The 20,504-nt window shown below is 36.7% G+C and overlaps 1 protein-coding gene across 4 annotated transcripts in view; it reads right to left on the reverse strand.

The window, feature by feature from the left end:
• The window catches only part of Chd6 (chromodomain helicase DNA binding protein 6), a 190,622-nt gene that overhangs the window by 131,436 nt on the left and 38,682 nt on the right, over positions 1 to 20,504 (reverse strand). For all 4 annotated transcript variants that reach the window (XM_074074779.1, XM_074074780.1, XM_020187192.2 and 1 more), the window contains one exon: positions 7,375 to 7,430. In XM_074074779.1, the coding sequence (XP_073930880.1) occupies positions 7,375 to 7,407 (33 nt within the window). In that variant the 5' untranslated portion in view covers positions 7,408 to 7,430. The remainder of the gene's footprint in view (positions 1 to 7,374; positions 7,431 to 20,504) is intronic.

Here is a 20,504-nt window from a genome sequence, read left to right on the forward strand (position 1 = left end):
TTATCTCTAATTTTGTTGAAGAGAGAGTATAAGCAATAATAGGAAGGAACAAGGGTTTTTGCTGGTTGAGATAAGGATAGCTATACAGGGAGTTGACTCACATTAATTCCCTGTGTGTGTGTAACAGGGTGACTATTTTTAAAGAAACATCCCTTTGGAAGTAGAAGTTTCATTTTATATTTTTAGTTCTGGTGTCCCCAATTTTTTTTTTTTTTTTTGCAATATTAGAACCAAGGTAAGGTTGGTAATAATCAGATAATAATGTGGATGCTAGCTCCAGGGAACAGCACACTCTCCTTGATCAGGAATAAAGAAATGACATATGGAGAGCCCACAGGAGGGGCCAGAAGGCATTCCGGGAAGATGGTACAATTGTCTTCAGACGATGGCTTAGAAATAGCACTATTTGTGAATAGCCTGCTCTCCTAATGGGCAGCCTGGCATGTGATAAGGCACAGACACTTGTCCAGGTGGTATGGTTTTCCTATAGTGTGCCCATTCTCCAGTCTGTGCTCACACTTCCAGCACACCCTGGGAGTGACTACAACTGCAAATTCAGCCAATGTTTTCCCTTCTGACTTTTCCAGTGCCCTTCCTCAGTCTGAGGCTCCCAAACATAACACTGAGAATACCAGGACAAAAAGATCAAAGAAAAGTAGGATTTTTAAAATCTTTATTATAAATAAAATCCAGCCTCATAAAAGAGCCTCAATCCAGAGAGAATCAGCTGTTCTGACAGGACTAGAGGGGAAGGGGAGGGAGGGAGGGAGGGACGGAGGGAAGGAGAGGGGAAAGAGAAAAGAAAGGAAGAAAAAACTGTCTGACTACCTCACTGCTGACTGAATATTTATCTGGCTTAGGAAAAGGAGACGCTAACTAGACAGAATTTTAAATCAAATACAAGAAAATGACTAAGATGGCATATCTTTCTTTTTGAAGAAGGGGAAGTTACTGGGGTTTGAACTCAGGGCCTCAAGTTTGCTAGGCAGGTACTCTACCACACCCCCAGCCCTAAGATGGCGTATCTTATGTCATCTGATTTTTTTTTTAAACTAGAATTTTAAAAAAATTAATGAAACACAAGTTAAGAAGAAACCCAGCAATGAGTGACAGGTATCCAGTTAAAGCTCAGACCCTGTGCACAGCCATCCTGGGGATATTACCAAATTCTGGGCCAGGGACACCTTGCACTCCAAGATCAATCTTTCTTAGCATACAAGAGCAGACAGATGGAAAAAGTAAGAGGCAAAAGTTTGCTTATTAAAGAGGCTTTCAAAGATAACACATAAAAGACCAAATTCCACCAAGGCAGCTAACTGTAGGTCAGAATGAGACCCTCTCTTCAATTCATGCTTTATGCCACAATCTCTTTTTCTGAATGGCAGTGCTTTCCAAAGAAGATGGAGGCAGCTGATTGCAGGGGGATTCAATCAGGAAGTCACAGAACCACATGAGGCATATTGCATGTTCTCTAATTTCTACAACTATCCTATAAGGGCAGTATAAAAATACCCATTCTGATTAGGGATAAACAGAAGATTGGTGATGTTAAGGGATATGTCAAGGCCATACAGCTGGTGAGTGGAGAAGTTGGGATGTGAACTCTCTGGTAAAAAGCGAATGTGCATTTCATTGAGCATTTTATCATCTACCAAGGATCTGTAACAAATTGTTAGGTCACCAGAGCAGCCAGATGAGACCTGATTAAATGTTACATGTGATGGGGTATCAATGCTTTGGGAAAAGGTCAGCTAGTTCTTTGTAAAGCTAGACATATGCCTACCTAATGGTCTAGCAATTCCACTCCCAGGAACCAGAGGTAACTACCTAGTTTTTAACTCCCTAATCTCATAGATAAGACAATCAGCTCACAGAGATGAAGTAACTTGCCACAGTTATGTTCCTAGAGAGCGGCAGAGCTGGGACATCCTCAAGAGTGAAGAGAAACCCAAAACTTGCAGCACAATTACTTGATGTTGAAAAAGACAGATACTAGTAATAAAAAACCATAAAATTTAAATTTCAAAATCAGTAATCCATGGAATCATGTTTTTTATTTTTAAAGCATCTTGTTGAGAACTTACCAAAGATACTTGCCAAGGATTAAAAAAAGGTGAGACAAAAAGAATTTCTTTCATGGTTCTCAAAGACAGTGGTGGAAAAGGCAAAGAGCCTAAGCAGAAACTTTGTTTCAGCTCCTAGTAATTCTATTCAGTTTTTAAGTTACCTTCTTTATTCCAATGTATTCTACATTAAATGGACTTAAAGCCTCATTTGTCATAAAAATTAAAAATTAGCAGCTTATTTCCATTAAAATATTCTTTTGTTATCTGTCTCATATTTTGGTTTTTTTGGGGAGGGGGTGAGCTTTTTTTGAATTCAGACTTTGCGCTTGCAAAGCAGCTAACCTATTGCTTAAGCCACACCTCCAGTTCACTTTGCTCTAGTTAGTTTTTTTTTTTTTTGGAGATGAGGGTCTCATAACTATTTGCTGGAACTGGCCTTGATCCTCCTGATTTCAGCTTTCTAACTAGCTAGGATTACAGGTGTGAGCCACCAGTTCCCAGCTTGTATTTTGGTCTTATAAACACCATTAAATGCACTGGCACACTGTAGGATTCTGGTCAGGATACACCTCTAAGGTAATATTGCTATCTCTAGGTCTCTAAAATATAAGCAAATAGCCTTCCAGTCTCTTCTAGGGAGAAGGTGCTTACTGTTCACAAGCATATGCCAAGGCTGGGCAGCTCAACTTCCCAGGATGCTCTTCTTTATGCCTATCCTTCTGTAACTTTCCCCTTATGTCCAATTCGGGTCCATAGGTCCAGCAACAGATGCAGTTAACCTCTTTCCCACATGATCTCCTTGAATCTTCACTTCTCCAGACTACAGTGTCCTAGCTTCATCTATTATACCTTGTATGAAATGGTTCATCATTCTTTTACCATGCAAGTCACTTCATTTTGGCTTCAAGTGCATGTTGCAGAACATAAAATCAATTAAAATGATGAAAAAATACATTAAGTAATTTTAAAAGACAAGGAAAAACATTTAATTCTCTGGTTTCTTTTGTTCTGGAGTGGGGAGGAGATGGATAAAGTTAATTTTCAGTCCTTTTGAAACATGATTCTAGGGTGAGAATGTTTTGTATCTTAGTTCTTTGTGCAATTTACTAACTATTCCTCTTTTTTTATGTTGAAAAAGGTCTGCCAATGACTACCAAATTGAAGGTCTGACAAGTATTATTCCTGATCTCTATAGGATGAAGGTGCAAAGTCTTAGAAATGAATTGTTCACTCATCCATATTATTAACTTTGCTATTCTTCCTCTTGCACTATTCTGAATTGTGGATTGTGATCTGGTGATCCATATTGGTGGTAAACATCTTCCTAGAGATCTGAGTCCTCACTTCTTCTCATTAGAGGAAACAGAGACAATCTGTTGGTAACTTGGAAGCCAGCTGAATCCACCATGCCTCTTTATTCTAGTTCATCTTTTGTACAGCCAAAATTTAGCATCTCAATGCAGAGCTTTGCTCTCTCCCTTACTACTGTGTACTTCATCTTCCTGAACCCACTTATCCCACCAACCCCCGTCACGTATTACTCTCTTCTTTCCCATCTTTCCCTCCTGAATCTTCTCCCTGGAGACTCCACCTCTTCTAAAATTCTTGGTGGGGCTGGCATTCCTCATTCTCCACATTCTCTTATTCTAAAGCATTATTCTTCTAGTAACAATGTAAAATCCTGGCTTTTCCAAGGCACACTGCCATTCCCTACTTTAACTGGCTGTTTATAAACAAACTATACTTTTCTTAAGAACCTGGTCTCAAGTAGAACTCAAATATTTCTGGATGAATAAATGCAGAAAAACTCAACAAGTATTTGTTTAGTGAATAAATATGTTCACTCAAGGAAAGGAAACAAGATCTAAGAGTCTGAAGGTCTCTGAGACTCCCACAACATTGCTTTCTGAAGAAAGCTCTTCTCACCACCAACCCTCCCATTATGTTTTCTATAGAACATGAGAGAAGGCTCATTTACTCGACTCTTGCTCATGGAGGCAAGGTTCTTCCATAATTACTACAAGTCTCGGTTACCTCCTGGTTATAGCTCCAAGCTTTAATTCTACTTATAGTATTAAATTTTTCTATTACGTTCATGCTCTACATTGTATACATACACTAGAATGCTCTTACCCCTTAAGATTACAAGTGCCTGTTGACCACGTTGCATATCATGTATCTCACTGTCATATTTTATACCTCTCAGTACCAAGCAAGTGGCTGAGATGAATAAAAATCAATAGTCCTATATCATAGGTATATCATAACTACTGTGAGAGTGTATCACCTTATGAAGATTATCTTCAGCATACTATGTATCAATAGTGCTATGTGGTCTTTTGGTGATTTGAATTCACATTGTTATTTCTCTAATTCATTTAGTTAATTTCTTCTTTCTAATAATGCTTAGTCATCTTAGAAATTAAAAATATACATGTGTCTTAGAAGCAGTTTATTTTAATGTAGATAAGAGAATGTAAGAGATTCATTTCTAAATATCTTACTATTAATATTTTTTTTTGCAACACTCCTTAGGCAATACAGAGTCAATCTCTAAAGCCTTTGTTCTTGGCACACTACTCCTGTTATGCCTCTTCTGTTAATAAGAAGCATGATTATTTATTACTAAGTTTTGACTAACTTGTAAAATCTGTCATCCCAGTTTAATTTACCTTGATAAGATTTTGAACAAGGAAATGACAAACTTTCAAGATCAGAATATATTTACATGTCATTTTTTTCCAGAGAAGAGGAAAAATGAATAGGAATGCGAGTTTAAAGAGTTCCTTGCTAGTGACATACTGAATAGTAAGTACTTGATAAATTACCTCATTTAATCTTTTTGTACAGTGTAAGACATACATGACTGCCCCCATTTAAGTGATAGAAAAATGAGGCTGGGCTTGCTCAACGCTATACAACTAAATGGTAGAGTGGGAGCTTCAATCTCATGCTATGGAAATCAAAGCCCAAGTTTATTCCAGAGCAGTGACTCTTCTCGATTAGGTTCTGTTCTCCATGGTAAACACACAATCTTGTAGCCTACAAGTTGCTTTAGCATCAGAGTAATTTTCTATTTCTATTTTTCATGCTCTGCAATTTTTTTTAAGTTCCATCATCTGTAGACCTAACACCAGCACTGACAAAGAGGAGCAGGATCAACTCATCCTGAAAGTGGTTCTATTTATTTAACCTGATCCTCTACCATAGCTAATGTTAACTTTTAAATAAAAAGTCCTATTCTGTAACCTACATTACAGTGAGGTTTAAAGTGAAAACCCATCTAACTGAAACTATATAATAGATGGCTGACACCAAAGGTCTTAATATGAACCAATAAAATCATGAAAAAAAAAAAAACCCAAAAAACAACTCTGAATACAATTTGAGGTAATTGCTATAGAATGTTTATATTTAAATAAAAGCTTACCTTAACAAATGTTTAAAAATTAAATATGGAACTTGCTTTCAGAGCTATAAACCTGACCACATATCATAAATGACAATAATTTTGAGGCTCTGGGGTATCTTCAGTAATTTTTTAAAGTGGCATAATATTCCATTATTAGATGGATGTGCTACAGTTTAAACAGTCCCCTTTATGATGAATCTGTGGGTTCTTTTCCATTGTTGCTATCATAAATTAAACTAACAAAAGTCCTTTACACACACAGTTTTGCATACCTGAGTAGATCCATAGGATAAATTCTTGGCAGCTGAAAACTCATTATAGTGATAAGACAGGCAGAAATCCAATGTGTAGACAGTATTTAGTCACTGATATTCCTATTGAAAACTGGCAAAGGATGAAAATTACTTCCCCAAATGAAGCTATCCACGGGGACAGGCTAGAGGGTAGTTTTTGTAACCATATTCCTAAGTCGCCCATATCTGACTAGGGCTCCTGAGAGGCACACTGGAGAGGAAAGAGTGGCTGGTCCCATCCAACCTATTCGCACAGGGTTCCAGTAAAAAGCAGGAATTCAGATGCCCTAATTATCAGATTAATATCCAGTTCTGTAAAAGAAAAGCCAGTTCATAAGATAGACTATTTATAAGAGACAGAAGCAGATCTCTACATCTCACTTCTGTGAGCCACATCAATTGGAGTCTCAAGATTTCTTTCTGGGGGAAGGAGGGATAAAAGAGAATGATGGAGGGGGTGAAGTCAAGTATGATATATTGCAAGAACATCTGTAAATGTCACAATGTACCCTCAGCACAACAATAATTGAAAAAAAAAAAAAAAAAGAAGAAGAAGATTTCCTTTTAATTTAAGATCACCTGAAGCACAGAAGTACCAACTAAGGAAAAGGACCCTGGGTGTGGCATAGGGACAAAGTATTATGAACTCTCCTGTAAGAAATCAACTGCCAAATAATTCATATCTACCTCCTTTTAATTAGTTCATTATTCCACCTAGGAGGAAACCTCCAAGGACCATTTTAAGTAAGAATTTTATAAATAAAAGAATGGTTTTTGTTAACTAAATGTAGTGAATATATATATATATATTCCAATATAGTGAATATATAAATTATAAAGAACTGATCAATTTTCTCTCTTAGAAAAACTTGGAAAGCTGTTCCAAGACAGGAAAGATTTCTTTTCTGCATATCTAATTTTTTTTATTGATATTGGGGTTTGAACTCAGGGCCTCACGCTTGCTAGGCAGGAGCTCTACCACTTGAGCCATACTCCCAGGCCTGCTAATTTTTAATAATATTCTGATTTACAAGTTTTCATTACATTACTCCTATAGGGAAATTACAGAACAAAAGGAAAAATTCATGCACTAAGGCTGCGCATGGTGGCTCATGCCTGTAATCCTAGCTACTCAAGAGGCAGAGATCAATAGGATTGCAATTTGAGGCCAGCCTGGGCCAAAAAAGAAAAAGTTCGAGAGACCCCTCTCAACCAATAAAAGATAGGAATGGTGGTGTATGCCTGCCATCCCAGCTATGCAGGAAACATAAATAGGAGGACAAAGGTCTAGGCCAGTGGTGACATAAACATGAGACCCTACCTGAAAAATAACTAAAAGTGAAAAGAGCTGGGGGTGTGGTTCAAGTGACACAGCATCTGCTTAGCAAGTGAAAGGCCCTGAGTTCAAACCCCAGTACAACCAAAATAACAATAATAATAATAATAATGTATTAAATCATTCTGAGCTGTTACCACATTGAGAATAGAAACAGAGGCAATGAACTACTGGAGGTTAAAGACATGCATCAACACTGTCAGGGTCCCCTCTTGTTAAGATTACAAGGTATACCTAGATGTGTTACAAAGAAATGGGATCACCTACCTGCTTCTCTTTCTTCTGTATTTTCATCTTCATGTATTGAAAGAAGATATTTATTTCTGCAAAACATAAAAAGGCAAGTATGTTATTATAGTAACATCCAAAATGAAATACTTTAGATTATCTCTAGATTAACTGTGATACAGGAATAAAACATCAAAGAGAGTTACTTCCGCTGAACATTTATGTTCAACAACATAAGTGTAGAACTAACCCTATCTAACCAGACCCTAATTTACTGTTCCACATGAGATGAAGTCAAAAAGATACTGTCGATGTAGACGGGATAAGTTATTTAAAAAATGCTGACATATTAAAACTACTAGGTAAGTAAAGGAAGAATAAAAATAAATGGCATGACTATGAAAGGAGTGGAGAGAAAGTGAGAAATAAGGTAAGCCGTCATCCTTTTGGAAGAAAATCAATAAATAATGTTTATAATAGACAAAACATTGTTAAGATGTAGAAATACTAAGAAAAAAAGAGGGCTAAATGGTTCAAAATAATTCTTTCAAAGAATAAGATAAGAATTGATATCAGGTGGGGTAGGTTACTACTCCATTTCCTAAATTCCCCTACATTATGTTTTAAATAACATGCATATATTGCATGATGAAATAAACTCTATTATAACATTTTGTATGATTTTTAATGACTTATTTTATTCAACTCAGGACTTAAACCTCCATCCCTACTCCAACCATAATGTCCTTCATGATGTGGAACTTTTCCACATAAATGATATGTGAACACATAGGAGTCCATCAACTGACTTTACAGGTACAATAGAGCACCTCAGACAGAAGAAAGAACCCTAGTGCACGAATCCAAGAATCTGGGACTGCCTGCGTCACAAACTGTAGGTTCTGCCTTAGGTCTGAAGCTCTCACCTCATTACATATGAACAGTGGAGGAATCGCCTGTGGCTCCTGGTTGGCTTCAGATGTTACCTAACAATTACTGTTTACTTTGATTTCCAGGACATCCTACACAGAAAGAGACCCCCAATAGCCCAGAAAATTATCCCAGAGGCACACAATTATCCTTAAGTTTTATAATTATTCTATCCAAATGAATACAATATATAGGCCTTAAGTAGATCTTTAAGATTAAAGTGAGACAAGTACTTGAAGTAGTAGACATGTTCATTAGTTTGGCTTAACTATTTCATATTATATTCATAAGTGCTAATATCACCCTGTACCCCATAAATATAAACAACTCTAATTTGTCAATTTACAATAAAATTTTTAAAGCTTAAAAAGAATTAAAAGTAAGAGGATCCCAATATTGTAAATGGCATGTCTGATGTAAATACAGCATGTCTGATATAAACAGAAATGTGAAACAAAGAGATGGGAATGTGGTTCAGTGGCACATGCACGGTATAGCAAGCACAAAAGTCCAGGGTTCAATTCTCAGCACTGTCCCCTCCCCAAATTTGTAAGTTTTATGATTCTCATCATCCTTGAGACCACAATTACAGTTTATCACTTTAATGTCTGTCAATTCAGTTAGTTTTCCTCCAAGAGTTAGAGGTATTTTCTATAAAAGGTGCCATAAAATGCCACTGAGTCTTCTCTACAGACTTATCTACTAAGATAGTGCTGTCTGCAAAGAGCATAGTGGCCAAGTAGGAAACAAGCTGGAAAGCAGACATGGTATAGGAGGGCAGAGAGCTGTCTGAATCAGGAAAGGGAACGACTAAGAAAGCCATCAATTCCAGAGAAATGGCAAGAGCTCTGAGGTGAACTTAAAAGAATATTCTTTCCTACATTTTATTAGGGTGGAGTTAGTGCTAGGCAAATTATGTTAGTATAAGTTTATTTCCTTTCCTTTATCTTTCAACTTCAAATTATTAGACCCAGAAAACAGACATTCTCAGCCATCACAAATTGCCACAAATTCTGAAATGAAGAAATACTTTTGGGAAAAAAATTCCAGCTGGCAAAAAAGGGTATTATCAGTGATAAGACATATGTACTCAAAATTGGACTGAACAAAGTAAAAAATTCTGAAAAATTTCACCAATGTCAATTCCACTAATAAAATTATTTTTTAATATACAAAGAAATGACACAAGTACTAAGCAATAAAGACACCAAAAACCACAATTTTGGATTCAGTACCACAAACCAGCATGTGTTTTGCAGGTTCCTAACACTGTTAGGAATATGGGAAAACAGGACCTACTACTCCCTGCTAATGGCCCTTTCAACTGTTTAAGCTTTCTGAAAATCACTCAGGCAATGTGTCACTAGATCTATAAACCAGTCTGATCCTTTTATGTGCTGGTTCCATTTTAAGGAATATATCCTAAGGAAATGAGCTCAAGGTCAAGGTGGGTGGAACAAGAAAATGCCTATCACAGCAGAGCCTGGGCCCTGGAGGGCCCACTACTCCTGAGGCCTGAGCCACCATAGGCCCAAGACTGTCAGAGAAGGCAGATGAGCTAAGTCTACAGACTGCAGGCGCTGAAGCAAGTGTGACTCGAAAAGATGGTAAAGGACTATAAACCAAATCTTTTCCCCTCAACTCATTCTATCCTTTGAGAAAGAATGTGTGTATGGAACCCATGAGAGTACAAGTGATGCTACTGTAGGAATTACTGCTCTTTACTTCACAACTGTATAATCATTAATTTTTTGTGAGCTTACATTTGAGTTATTGGAAGATCAGAATAATTTTATCAGTATCACACTGTATATCTTGCCTAGATGTTGATGACTGCCAATAATAATAATAGTTTATAATGAAACTATTGAAAATTCTTGTTTTATCACATCTGATAGCTGCAAAAGCCTGTAACTAGCTTTCTTAATTTATTATTTGAATTTTAGAATTGTGAATCACTCATTTTTAGTTGCTAAGGTTAGCATTTTAGTGGTTACTAAGTACTCTGTCAGTCTTTGAAAAAAAGGATCATATGGTTTGTGCTTTGAAGATTTTCGAAGAATTTCTCTTACAATAGAATGGACATATATTATACTTATTTTATGTCAAATGAAAAATTAATTTTTGTTCAAGAAGAAATGGATAAACTTGGCCTTTCCCAGTGGTAAGAATGATTTGTCACTATAATATATTGTATGTTTACACTTTACTTAAATTTCATCCCTTATGTATAAAGACAATAACTTTCCCCAAAAACAATGATTACAATTATTTTCTAGAAACTTCTTAAAAGTACCACATTTGGTAGTAAAATGAGTTTTGAATATTAGACCCCAGTGATGTCTAAATACCTGAATGTCTAAAATGGTAAAATGTGCCACTGTGGCTTAAGTTTTTTGTAATTCAAATGTCACTTAATTATGTACTTGCCATTTACCCCACTGCAGTAATTTTGCAGTGGGGGTAATTGTTTTACATTAAACAATTTTTAATGTAATCTTGATTTTACTACATATGCTATACACTCCAAAAACTCTGAACTTTTTTAAGATTATAGATATACTACCAAACATACTACCTTAAAATTCTACAAGGTTGGCCAGATGACTCACACCTATAATCCAGGCTGAGATCAGAAGGATGGTGTATGCCTGTCAGGATGACAGCAATGATGGGAAGCCAATAGGAGGAGCTTGGTTCAGGCCAGGCTGAGCAAGAAGTGAGATCCTGTCTCCAAAACAACCACACCAAAAAGGGTTACAGGCATGGCTTGAATGGCAAGTACCTACCTAGCAAGCTTATGTTCAAACCTGAGTTCCAACCCTAATACTGCCAAAAAGAAAACTGTATAAAGTTGAACATTATACAAATGAAAAAATATAATCTCATAAGAATACATAAACTATGTAGCAAAGTATCTGTAAAATCCAAAGAAATAAAAGTTGCATGATTCTTTTCTGAGGGAAAAAAAAAAGTAATTGCACTGGTTAACTGAAAACAATCCTCAGCAAGTCTCAACGTATTTCTGTTGAATCATTTTCTCAACTTATTTCTGTTGAATCATTTCTAGCACCCCTCTAGCTCCCCATTCACCAACAGAAGACTGTCACCCCACAGACTGCCACAGGTCATCAACATCAACAGGTGTCAATATGCATGCATTCCTTTTTACTCCTCTGAATAGCAACCTACAATTTACAAACATTCTCTCTTAAATCACCTCAACTTTTAAAAGCCTTTTTGATGGCACACATTAAAAAAACTATCTAACAAGTACCAGAAATAAATAAATAAGACACATTAAAGCACTTGTACTTCTGCATACACTGGAAACGGTTTATGGTCTCTGTTGCTATGTTGCTACCACTCAGAAATTGTGATTAGATCCTCTACTCAATAAAAAACAAATCAAACAGTAATTTCAGGGTCTCAACATTTAATAAGAAACATAACATACACAATTCTGAAACCCCTAACTGCATGGGTAAACTAGGAAATTTCCCGACAAGGGGAACTAATCTTGTGTATAATTTCCGAATCATATGAAAAACGGTAGGACTCTGCCTCTACCACTTTCAATACTTATGTGTGTGCAGCATTTAATTACCTTCCCCAGAAGTCATGCTGCTAATAATATAAAAGCAAACAACATAAAAGTTCCCTTTCCTTCCTAACCCAGCTAACAATGCTTCTATTAAGAAAACATGGGTGCCAGTTTCCAGTAGGAACATTCTGAAAGTTTTTTTTTCCATAATTACTATCTCTCTGTAGTTCAAAATTTCTCCCCAATGGTGCCTGTGACATTTCCAAGGTCTTCGATGCTGCATTAAGAACACTTAAAAATAACAAAGCATCAGGTTCACACTATTCAACCACTCATTTATAGAAATCATTTAAATTCAGTGCATCTTGAGAACCTGGTCATCTTAACAATCCCTGCTTACTACAAGTGTATTTCTTTAAGGAAGTATTTTCCAAACAAAGACACAGGAGACTCCTACCACAATCCTTTACACTCACAAAAGACAACAAAAGACTCAACTCACAATGGTAAGGATGGAGAACTTTGCTATTGAAAGGGCCCCATCCCCTATAACTCTATCAGGCACTTAGAGACAAAAAGTACATGGGAAGCAACTTTAAAAATCAGGCACACCTCATATTTTCTACAATGACCATGTGCTTTTCTAATTTATAATTTAGGCCTACCCTGAACCTTGAGGCTGGTTCCTAAGAACCATTCTAACAATGGCACAAATAAAACAATTCCACAAGGTTAAAAGGTGGTTATTTTAGGAAAGATTGGCAAGAACTCATCTGGGGAAGGTTACTCATGAAAGCAGAGCTGTCTTAGAGAATGCCACCTTCCTTAAAACCCTATCCAGATAACTCTTACTAAGACTCTTGACAGACATTCTTGACTATAAAGTGGTCTAGAGGGGGAGAAAGCTACCACACTCCACAAAACAAAATGGACAAAGTTACCTATGCCTCTAACTAGGCTTGAAGCATCCAATAGCAAGAGTTTGAAGTACCAAAAATCAGAGTTTGAATACAGGCTCCAATAATGATTAGACATGCAAAACCTTTTCCAGACATTGTTTCCTCACTTTTAAATGGTGACAACACCTGCCTCACAGGGTCTTAGGAGAATTAAAAGGGATGACAATCTATGGTGCTATCAGATAGTGAACATAAACTACGTGGAAGAATTAGTGCTGCCAGTTGTCTTTCCTTACTCATCAGAGGGTGGTGGCCTTGGTCCTGAGGACAACTAACTCATTCTCCCTCTCCCACTTCTCAGTTCTTCACTCTTTCCTCATTTCATTCAGGACTCCTTAAATGTCACTTTATCAGAGACCTTTTCTCTAGCTGTCCTGTAGGAACAGCATCTCTATCCCCACCCACCTCACTCTCTCATCCTCTTACCCTGATTTTTAGTTTCTTCCAAACATCTGTTACTCCCTGGCACTCTGTCTATAGGTTATGAGTTTACAACCTGTGCCTCTCACACACAAGAAATGTTAGCTCTGTTTTGCTGATTCTATACTTCCAGAGCCTGGAATAGCCAGGAATTGTAACAGATGCTCAATGAGCATTTCTTGAGTGGAAGTATCCTTTCCCCTTCTAAAATTACCATTAAACTTCTCCCTTACTATAGCTCTCCTCCTCTTAACAAAGAAACAGGTTCAATTCATAATAGTTACAACTAACAAATCCTCCACATACCTGAAATTTCACTTTCTCCTATATACTTCCCTCAAGCTGTTTTTAGACTTCATTTCCCTAGTTATTCTGACTTCCTTGTAGCATTTTAAAAATACAGACCATTTCCTCTTCTTAAAATTCTCATCTCACTGGCTTCTTGAAGATTACGCTCTGATTACAAGCTTCCAGGTTCAGCTTCCTTTTGGGCTCCTCCTATTATAAAGTCTAACCCTTAAATGTCACTGTCTCCCACAGTTCAATGCTCCTAATACCACACAGGCTTTCTGAATTTTCGACTCCACTTCTAACCTTCATCTATACACAATGACCACTGCACAACTGCAAATCTGACCCTCCTGTCCAAACAAATCCTGGCAAAAGTTTTAATTAGGTACCACCAGAAACCCTACAATTATTTAAGACCAACCTCAAAGTACCACTTTCACACATACCTGCTTCTGTGTCCCCCAGTAGAGGTTAAATTAATTTCTTACAACCAGCCACCCAGCCCAGAATTGAATCTTTCTTGATTCCTTCCCTTTCCCTTAACTCCTTTACAATTCCTGAATCCCTTGCTGAATTCCTGAATCTTCTCCAGTTCATTTTGGTTTATTTCCACATATTTTCGGGGGATTGTTTTTGCCTGAGATAGCCTTTCTAATCTCTCTCTCTTTTATAAATTTTCAATTTTCTTGTTATTTATTATTATTGTACTGGGGGTACATTATAACATTTACAAAAGTTCTTACAATAAATCATAGCTGAATTCACCCCCTCCATCATTCTCCTTTATCTCCCACTTCTCCCTCTCTACTCTCCATGTTGCTTACTCCTTTACCCTGTTACCCTTACTGCTACCAAGAGTATATTTTCCTAAAATACAAACAAAATTAGATGGTAATTGTTCAGTGGGTACTGTGTCTTTTTTGTTTTGTTTTGTTGTGGTGGAGATCAAACCCAGAGTCTTATAAATGCTAGGTAAGTAAGTGCTCTACCACTGGACACCATGAATACCTACAAACATAGTGCACAGCCCTGCATAAGCAATCTGGTCTCTGGTCTTTGTCTACTGCTCTGACATAATTTTTCTACTATAAATCCAACAATACTGAATACTTAAAGGTCCCAACACCTGCCTTGCTCACTCAGGTTCTGTTTAGTCTGTCTCTGCCTAGAAAATTCTTCTATCACCCTTGACCTGTTATATTTCCAAACTCAAGTCTAGTATTATGTTCTCCCACTTTCCTAAACCCCACAAGCATCTTGTAATAAGCACTAAACTACAGTAGCAATACCATCATATTATCATCTTTTACCTTAATGCATGCCCTCAGCTATTAATGACAAAGCACCTTCTGGGAAGGAACCCTATTCTGCAGGAAAGACCTCAGCATTTGACATTTGGATTCTTAAGTGATGGTGGAGTGAGTGAGTGAATAAATGGGAAAGCTATGTTTACAGAAAAGGCTTTGAACCTCCACTTTCTCCCTCATAACTCCTAGCCTCTTTTTTTCTCTTTCCTGCTTTATTCTAATCTAATCAAATTTCTCAATGTTATTCATTTACACACTTTCAAAGTAATACTGTACTTAGCTTGAAAATTCAGTAGCATCAGAAAGCCTAAAAGTCATCCCTGACTATACCCATTCACTTTTCCCAGAGGCAATCATTTGATCTTTAGATGTTCCTTTGGCTTCTCTCAATCATATTGTAAATCACATGTGTACACTGCTGGGAGTTTTTTATTTTCCTTTCAGTTTTAGACATTCTATTGGCTTCTTCCTACAGGAGTCAACAAATACTTTTATAAATGACCAGATAAATATTTTAGGCTTTGTGGGCCGTGTAGTCCAGTTTCAACTATAGTCATCTCCCTTTTATCCATGTATACATTCCAATACACCCACTGGATGCCTAAAATCACAGATAGTACTGAACTCTATATGCACTATGTTTTTTCCCTATAAACACAGATTAATGATAAAGGTTAATTTATAAATTAGGCATAGTAACAGATTTAACAATAACTCATAAAACAGAATAACAACAATATACTGTTACATACTGAATGTGGTGTCTTTCTCAAAATAGCTTATTGTACTTTTCACTTACAGGAAGCATGTATGGCATCTGTTTGGTCTATCCCAACTGCCAGCATCACCACCACTACTCTTGCACTTTGGGGCTACTGTTAAAGGAAATAAGGTTACTGAACAGAAATACTGTGATATCTCAACAGTCAGATCTGATAACAAGATGGCTACTAAGTGACTGATGGGTGGGTAGTTATACACAGTGTGATGCTATAAAATGGGATAATTTATGTAGCAGAACAAGATGGTGCAAAATTTTATCGTGGTGTTCAGAAAGGCCTACAATTGAAAATATGTGAATTGTTTATTTCTAGAATTTTCACTGAATATTTCTGGATCACCGTTGACTATGGAAAGCAAAATGGGGACCAGGGACTAGCATACTCAATTCTGCCACAGTGCATATGCAGCCAAGGACAGTGTGCAAACAAATGAGTATGATGATGTTTCAATAGAACTTTATAAAAACAGAACGCTCCCCTATTATGAAAGGTGAATAATTACTTTCCCAGTAGTTACCATCATTATTTATTGAATCAATATTTAATTCACAGCTAAGGTATAAACTATATTGTGCTAAAAGCTTTTTGTGTAAGTTTTTTCCTAACATAACAATTAGCTCATTTAAAAAATTGCTTTATTTTCTATGATTTACTCAACTTACAACAAAGCGTTCCCTTAAAACTCCTCTCAATATAAATTCAATTTTTTCCTGGGTACCTGGGGTCCTCTATCAGGAATCCTCCAACATTCTCTTCAAACTGCTTCAAAGTCACTTTCCTGGACTCTTCCTTACTATCTTCCTTGAGAATCACCTTTTTCGTCTAAAAATGGGCTTCCATGTTTCTGCTATATTTACACTCTCATTCTGGTGAAACACAATATCCACTAACTCTGAAAATGCTTATGTTCTATCCTAACAGTTTTTTGGGAGTGAATCACAGGTTGGAGGTCCATTTCTTCTTGGAATTTTGAGAGCACTGCCCCAATGTCCTGTTCCTCCCACTACCTCTGTTGAAGAATGTGAGCCATTCTCATTTCTGATCAATTATAGGCAACATCTCTTCCTTCTCAGAAAACCTTTAGGAGTATGTTTTCTCAGTAAGTTGCTTCAGGGCTATGTGCATCCATGATGTTGGGTAACTGGTAGATTCACAATCTGGAAACTCTCAATCTTTTGGTTCTGAGAGATCCTCTTATATTATTTCTCTTCCTATCGTTTTCTTTTAATGGAACTACTGTTACTATATTTGAATGATGGACCTTCCATGGCTGAATCTCTAATTCAGATTATCATATATGTATTCTCTCTCTCTCTCTCTCTCTCTCTCTTCTCTTTCCTCCTTCCTCAAGTATCTCCCTTCATGCTCTACTTTCTGGGAAGTTTTCTCAGATTTATCTTTATCTTCCAATTCTTCCTTTGTATGGTTAACATTTTAACATCTGAAAATACATTTTTGTGCTCTAATGTTTCATTTTAAGAGTCCTAAGTTCATGCCAACTTCAAATGACAAATGGTCACTCATTCCTTTCAAAGACAACTCTATAATCTAGAAGAAACATTTGTGTACAGCTAGAATATTCAAACCGGTGTGAGGAAAGGCTTCTCTGTTTTAAGGATTTCCAATAAACTTGAGCTCTCAGTGAAAAATTGTATTTTGCATTAAAGGTGGCGCACTGCCAAAATACACTGAAGGGTTTTTTTTTTTAAATTATGATTTTTTGGGGGGGGAGGGCAGTGCTGGGGATCAATTGAACCCAGGGCCTTTCTCATATAAGGAAAATGGTTTATTGCTGAGCCACATCACAAACCCTTCATTTTTTGAGACAGAATCCTGATAAGTAGTTCCAGCTGGCCTTGAACTCACTAGGTAGCCCAGGCTGACCTGGAACTCTCAGTCATCCTATCTCTACCTCCTAAGTGCCAGGATTACAGGTCTGTGCCACCACGACTGGCCTTTCTTTTTTTCTTGTGATGCTGGGGATTGAACACAGGCCTCACACATGATAGGCTTGCTCTACCACTGAGCTATATCCCTAGCCCTTGTTATGAATTCTTTTAGGTACCTAAAGTTTTCTATGGTTTGCATAGCAATTTGTAAATTTAGGCTTTCTATGAAAAACTACTTTTGTATAACTCAAGCAGAGAAAGTCTGTATGGGTAAATTGTTGATGTTCTTCACAAAAGACTAGAGATAATGTAACTTAAATTCATGACTATAAGTAAACAAGTGCTCACCTCTGTTAAGACTAAAAGAGGGCTATGAGGACAAGAAGCATATCTATCTTCACTGCTAATACATATCTAATACTAGCTTGTTATTTGGTGAAAGAATGGATGTGTTAATATTACACACGAATTTATTACAAGTAGGTCAAAAGAAAAGGACAATACCAATATAAGGGAAACTTACAAGGATTGGATTACAAATCCAGATTCCAGATTCCCCCAAATATAGGCACCTAACATGAATGATGTGCCAAGTTATTACTACTGAGAAGGCATTAGGGCTGTCATCACTTTCAAACTGAGCTAAATTTGTTCTGTTGGCTGGGAAGAATGTGTTGCCACTATTAACATTAATTTAACACACTACTCTTCAAAAGAAAAGTGTTCTAAACGTTCTATGTGTTAGATTAAAAGTTTTGTTACCCTGCACTGGTATTGTAAGCCCAAACACAAATCAAGACTAGTGATTTTAATCCTCCTTTGTGAGGAAAATACATAACTAGTAAGGTTATTTGTAAACTACTGTCACTGGACCAAGAATATTAGAAAAGTCCACTTTGAGAGGCTTCCTGTAGGCTGTCTGCCAAATCACAGGGTTTTCTAACTATAGATGAATCTCCTCTGACTATTTAATAATTACTGATTTCAACTAATGTCTTATGTTGCTATAATTCTTTTCTATAATCTGCTGTATTTGAGATGATATAAAGCTACAAACTATGGAAGCTTTTTTTGAAACATTTCAAAAATATCTCATTCACAGAATCTGAACTGAATGGGATCTTTGTGGCCACCCAGCCAAACATTCTAATTTTAGTGTGATAATAAGAGAAGATAAGTATCAATTCTAAATCCCAGTTCAGCTCTTCAATCAGAGAAAAGTACTGCTTATTCCTAATCTGGTGATAAAAATCAACTTGCTTGATAAGACTCACTTCTCAGGATAGCAGTATAAGCAAGTGGCCAGGCACTTCTAGAGCTATCAAGATCACATCATAAGATAAAAACCTGACTATGTGTCTTTGTTATTCTTAGACCCAAGCCATAATATAATATCATCAACTGATGATAATCAGGAACAAACACTTCTGTGAAGGTAAGACTGAAGAAACCAATCTCCTGACAGCCAAGCCCACTCAAGGGTCAGAGCCCTGAAAATTCAGATGATAATCCTGTGTCGGAAGACAAAGGGTTTTACAAATGACACTATATTCAGTCTCGGGAATCTTCACCAGTAACACAAGACCCAATGCCTCATCACACTTTAATGGCAGAACAGTAACACCTACAGTCTTGGGAGTGATGATATTTAGGTTCTGAACATAGGGTTGAGTGATTTGGGCTTTTTTTGTGTGTGTGTGGTGCTGTTTTGAATTCAGGCCCTACTTGAGCCACACCCCAGTCCTGATTTTAGGGGCAATTTATCTAATCTCCCTGGGCCTCAGTTTCTTCAACTGTACAATGGGTATAAAAACCAATCATTTCAGGCTATTACATGGGTCAAAATTTATTCTATTATATCAAAATGAAAAGCCACATAATAGCTTAAACATGCTGGGGCACCAAAAATAATTTTGAAGATATTTTCTCTTAGCGTTTACCAAAAAACCATATAAAGATACAAAATTAAGAAAATCAGAACTCTAAAATGTAAATTCTAAATGTAAATTCTAAAAAGCAATTGGAGATGTTTTTAAAACATAGTTATTAAAAGGAAGAAACTACTGAGAGAGCAATATGAATGAATGTTAAATGCATTATGTGAATGAAAGAAGCCAAACCAAAAAGACTATAAAATGAATGATTTCATTTACGTGACATCCTGGAGACAAAAGCTAGAAATCCAAACTAGTCTGAGGAAATTGGTACACAGAAAAAAATAAAGACCACATGGCAATAAACACAAGACTATGGCAGAGGATGGTCTCAATCCATGGGCAAAGTGAATAGGAAGCAATTAAAACGGTTTGACAGTACTAGCATTCAAGAATACTCAAATAGAGTGCTTTAGACAAGCTGGATGGACCCTTAAAATAATATTCCACATAGGGAAAAAAGTATTTTATACAAAAGTCGTAATATGATAGACACGGATAATGGCTTGAGAGATTTAACTGTAAATAATTCTATTAATCCACATCCATGAAATCTTCCATTTGAATTCTAAATTGTTAAAACTGTTTTGAAGCAACTTATGATAAGGAACAAAAACTATCTGATAGCTATCCAGGACAGCAAGAAACAAAGGGAACATGTTAACATAACCCTAACATAGACAAAACTCAGAAGAGATGAATTCTTATGAAGATAATAAAACTCACACACAGGCCAGGGTCAGCATTCTTCATTCTACAGGAATGGAAGAGCCAGCCCAAGTGACAAACCAATCCGCAATATGAAGACCTCCTCTCAATTTAATCTGTGGAATTCCTAGCACTAAAGAGATGGGCTTTCCCCTGTCCCATTTCTACAATTCTGCTGTAATAAGGTCAAAATTCAAAAACTCAAGAGTTTTCTAAAGTTTTTTTTCTTTTCTTTTCTTTAAGCAAAATCCTGAGACTTACCACATCCTATACAAAATCTCCTTGCAGAGCCAGGAGGTTACTGTACCTCAATGGATTTCAGTCATTCAAGCCTCATATAAGCTGTTCAACTCTGGCACCTCCTGCACTTTCCTTAGGGTCTAAGAACTTTTGTTTAATAGAAAC

Source organism: Castor canadensis, chromosome 5, assembly GCF_047511655.1.
Source record: "Castor canadensis chromosome 5, mCasCan1.hap1v2, whole genome shotgun sequence".
Lineage (NCBI taxonomy): Eukaryota > Metazoa > Chordata > Mammalia > Rodentia > Castoridae > Castor > Castor canadensis.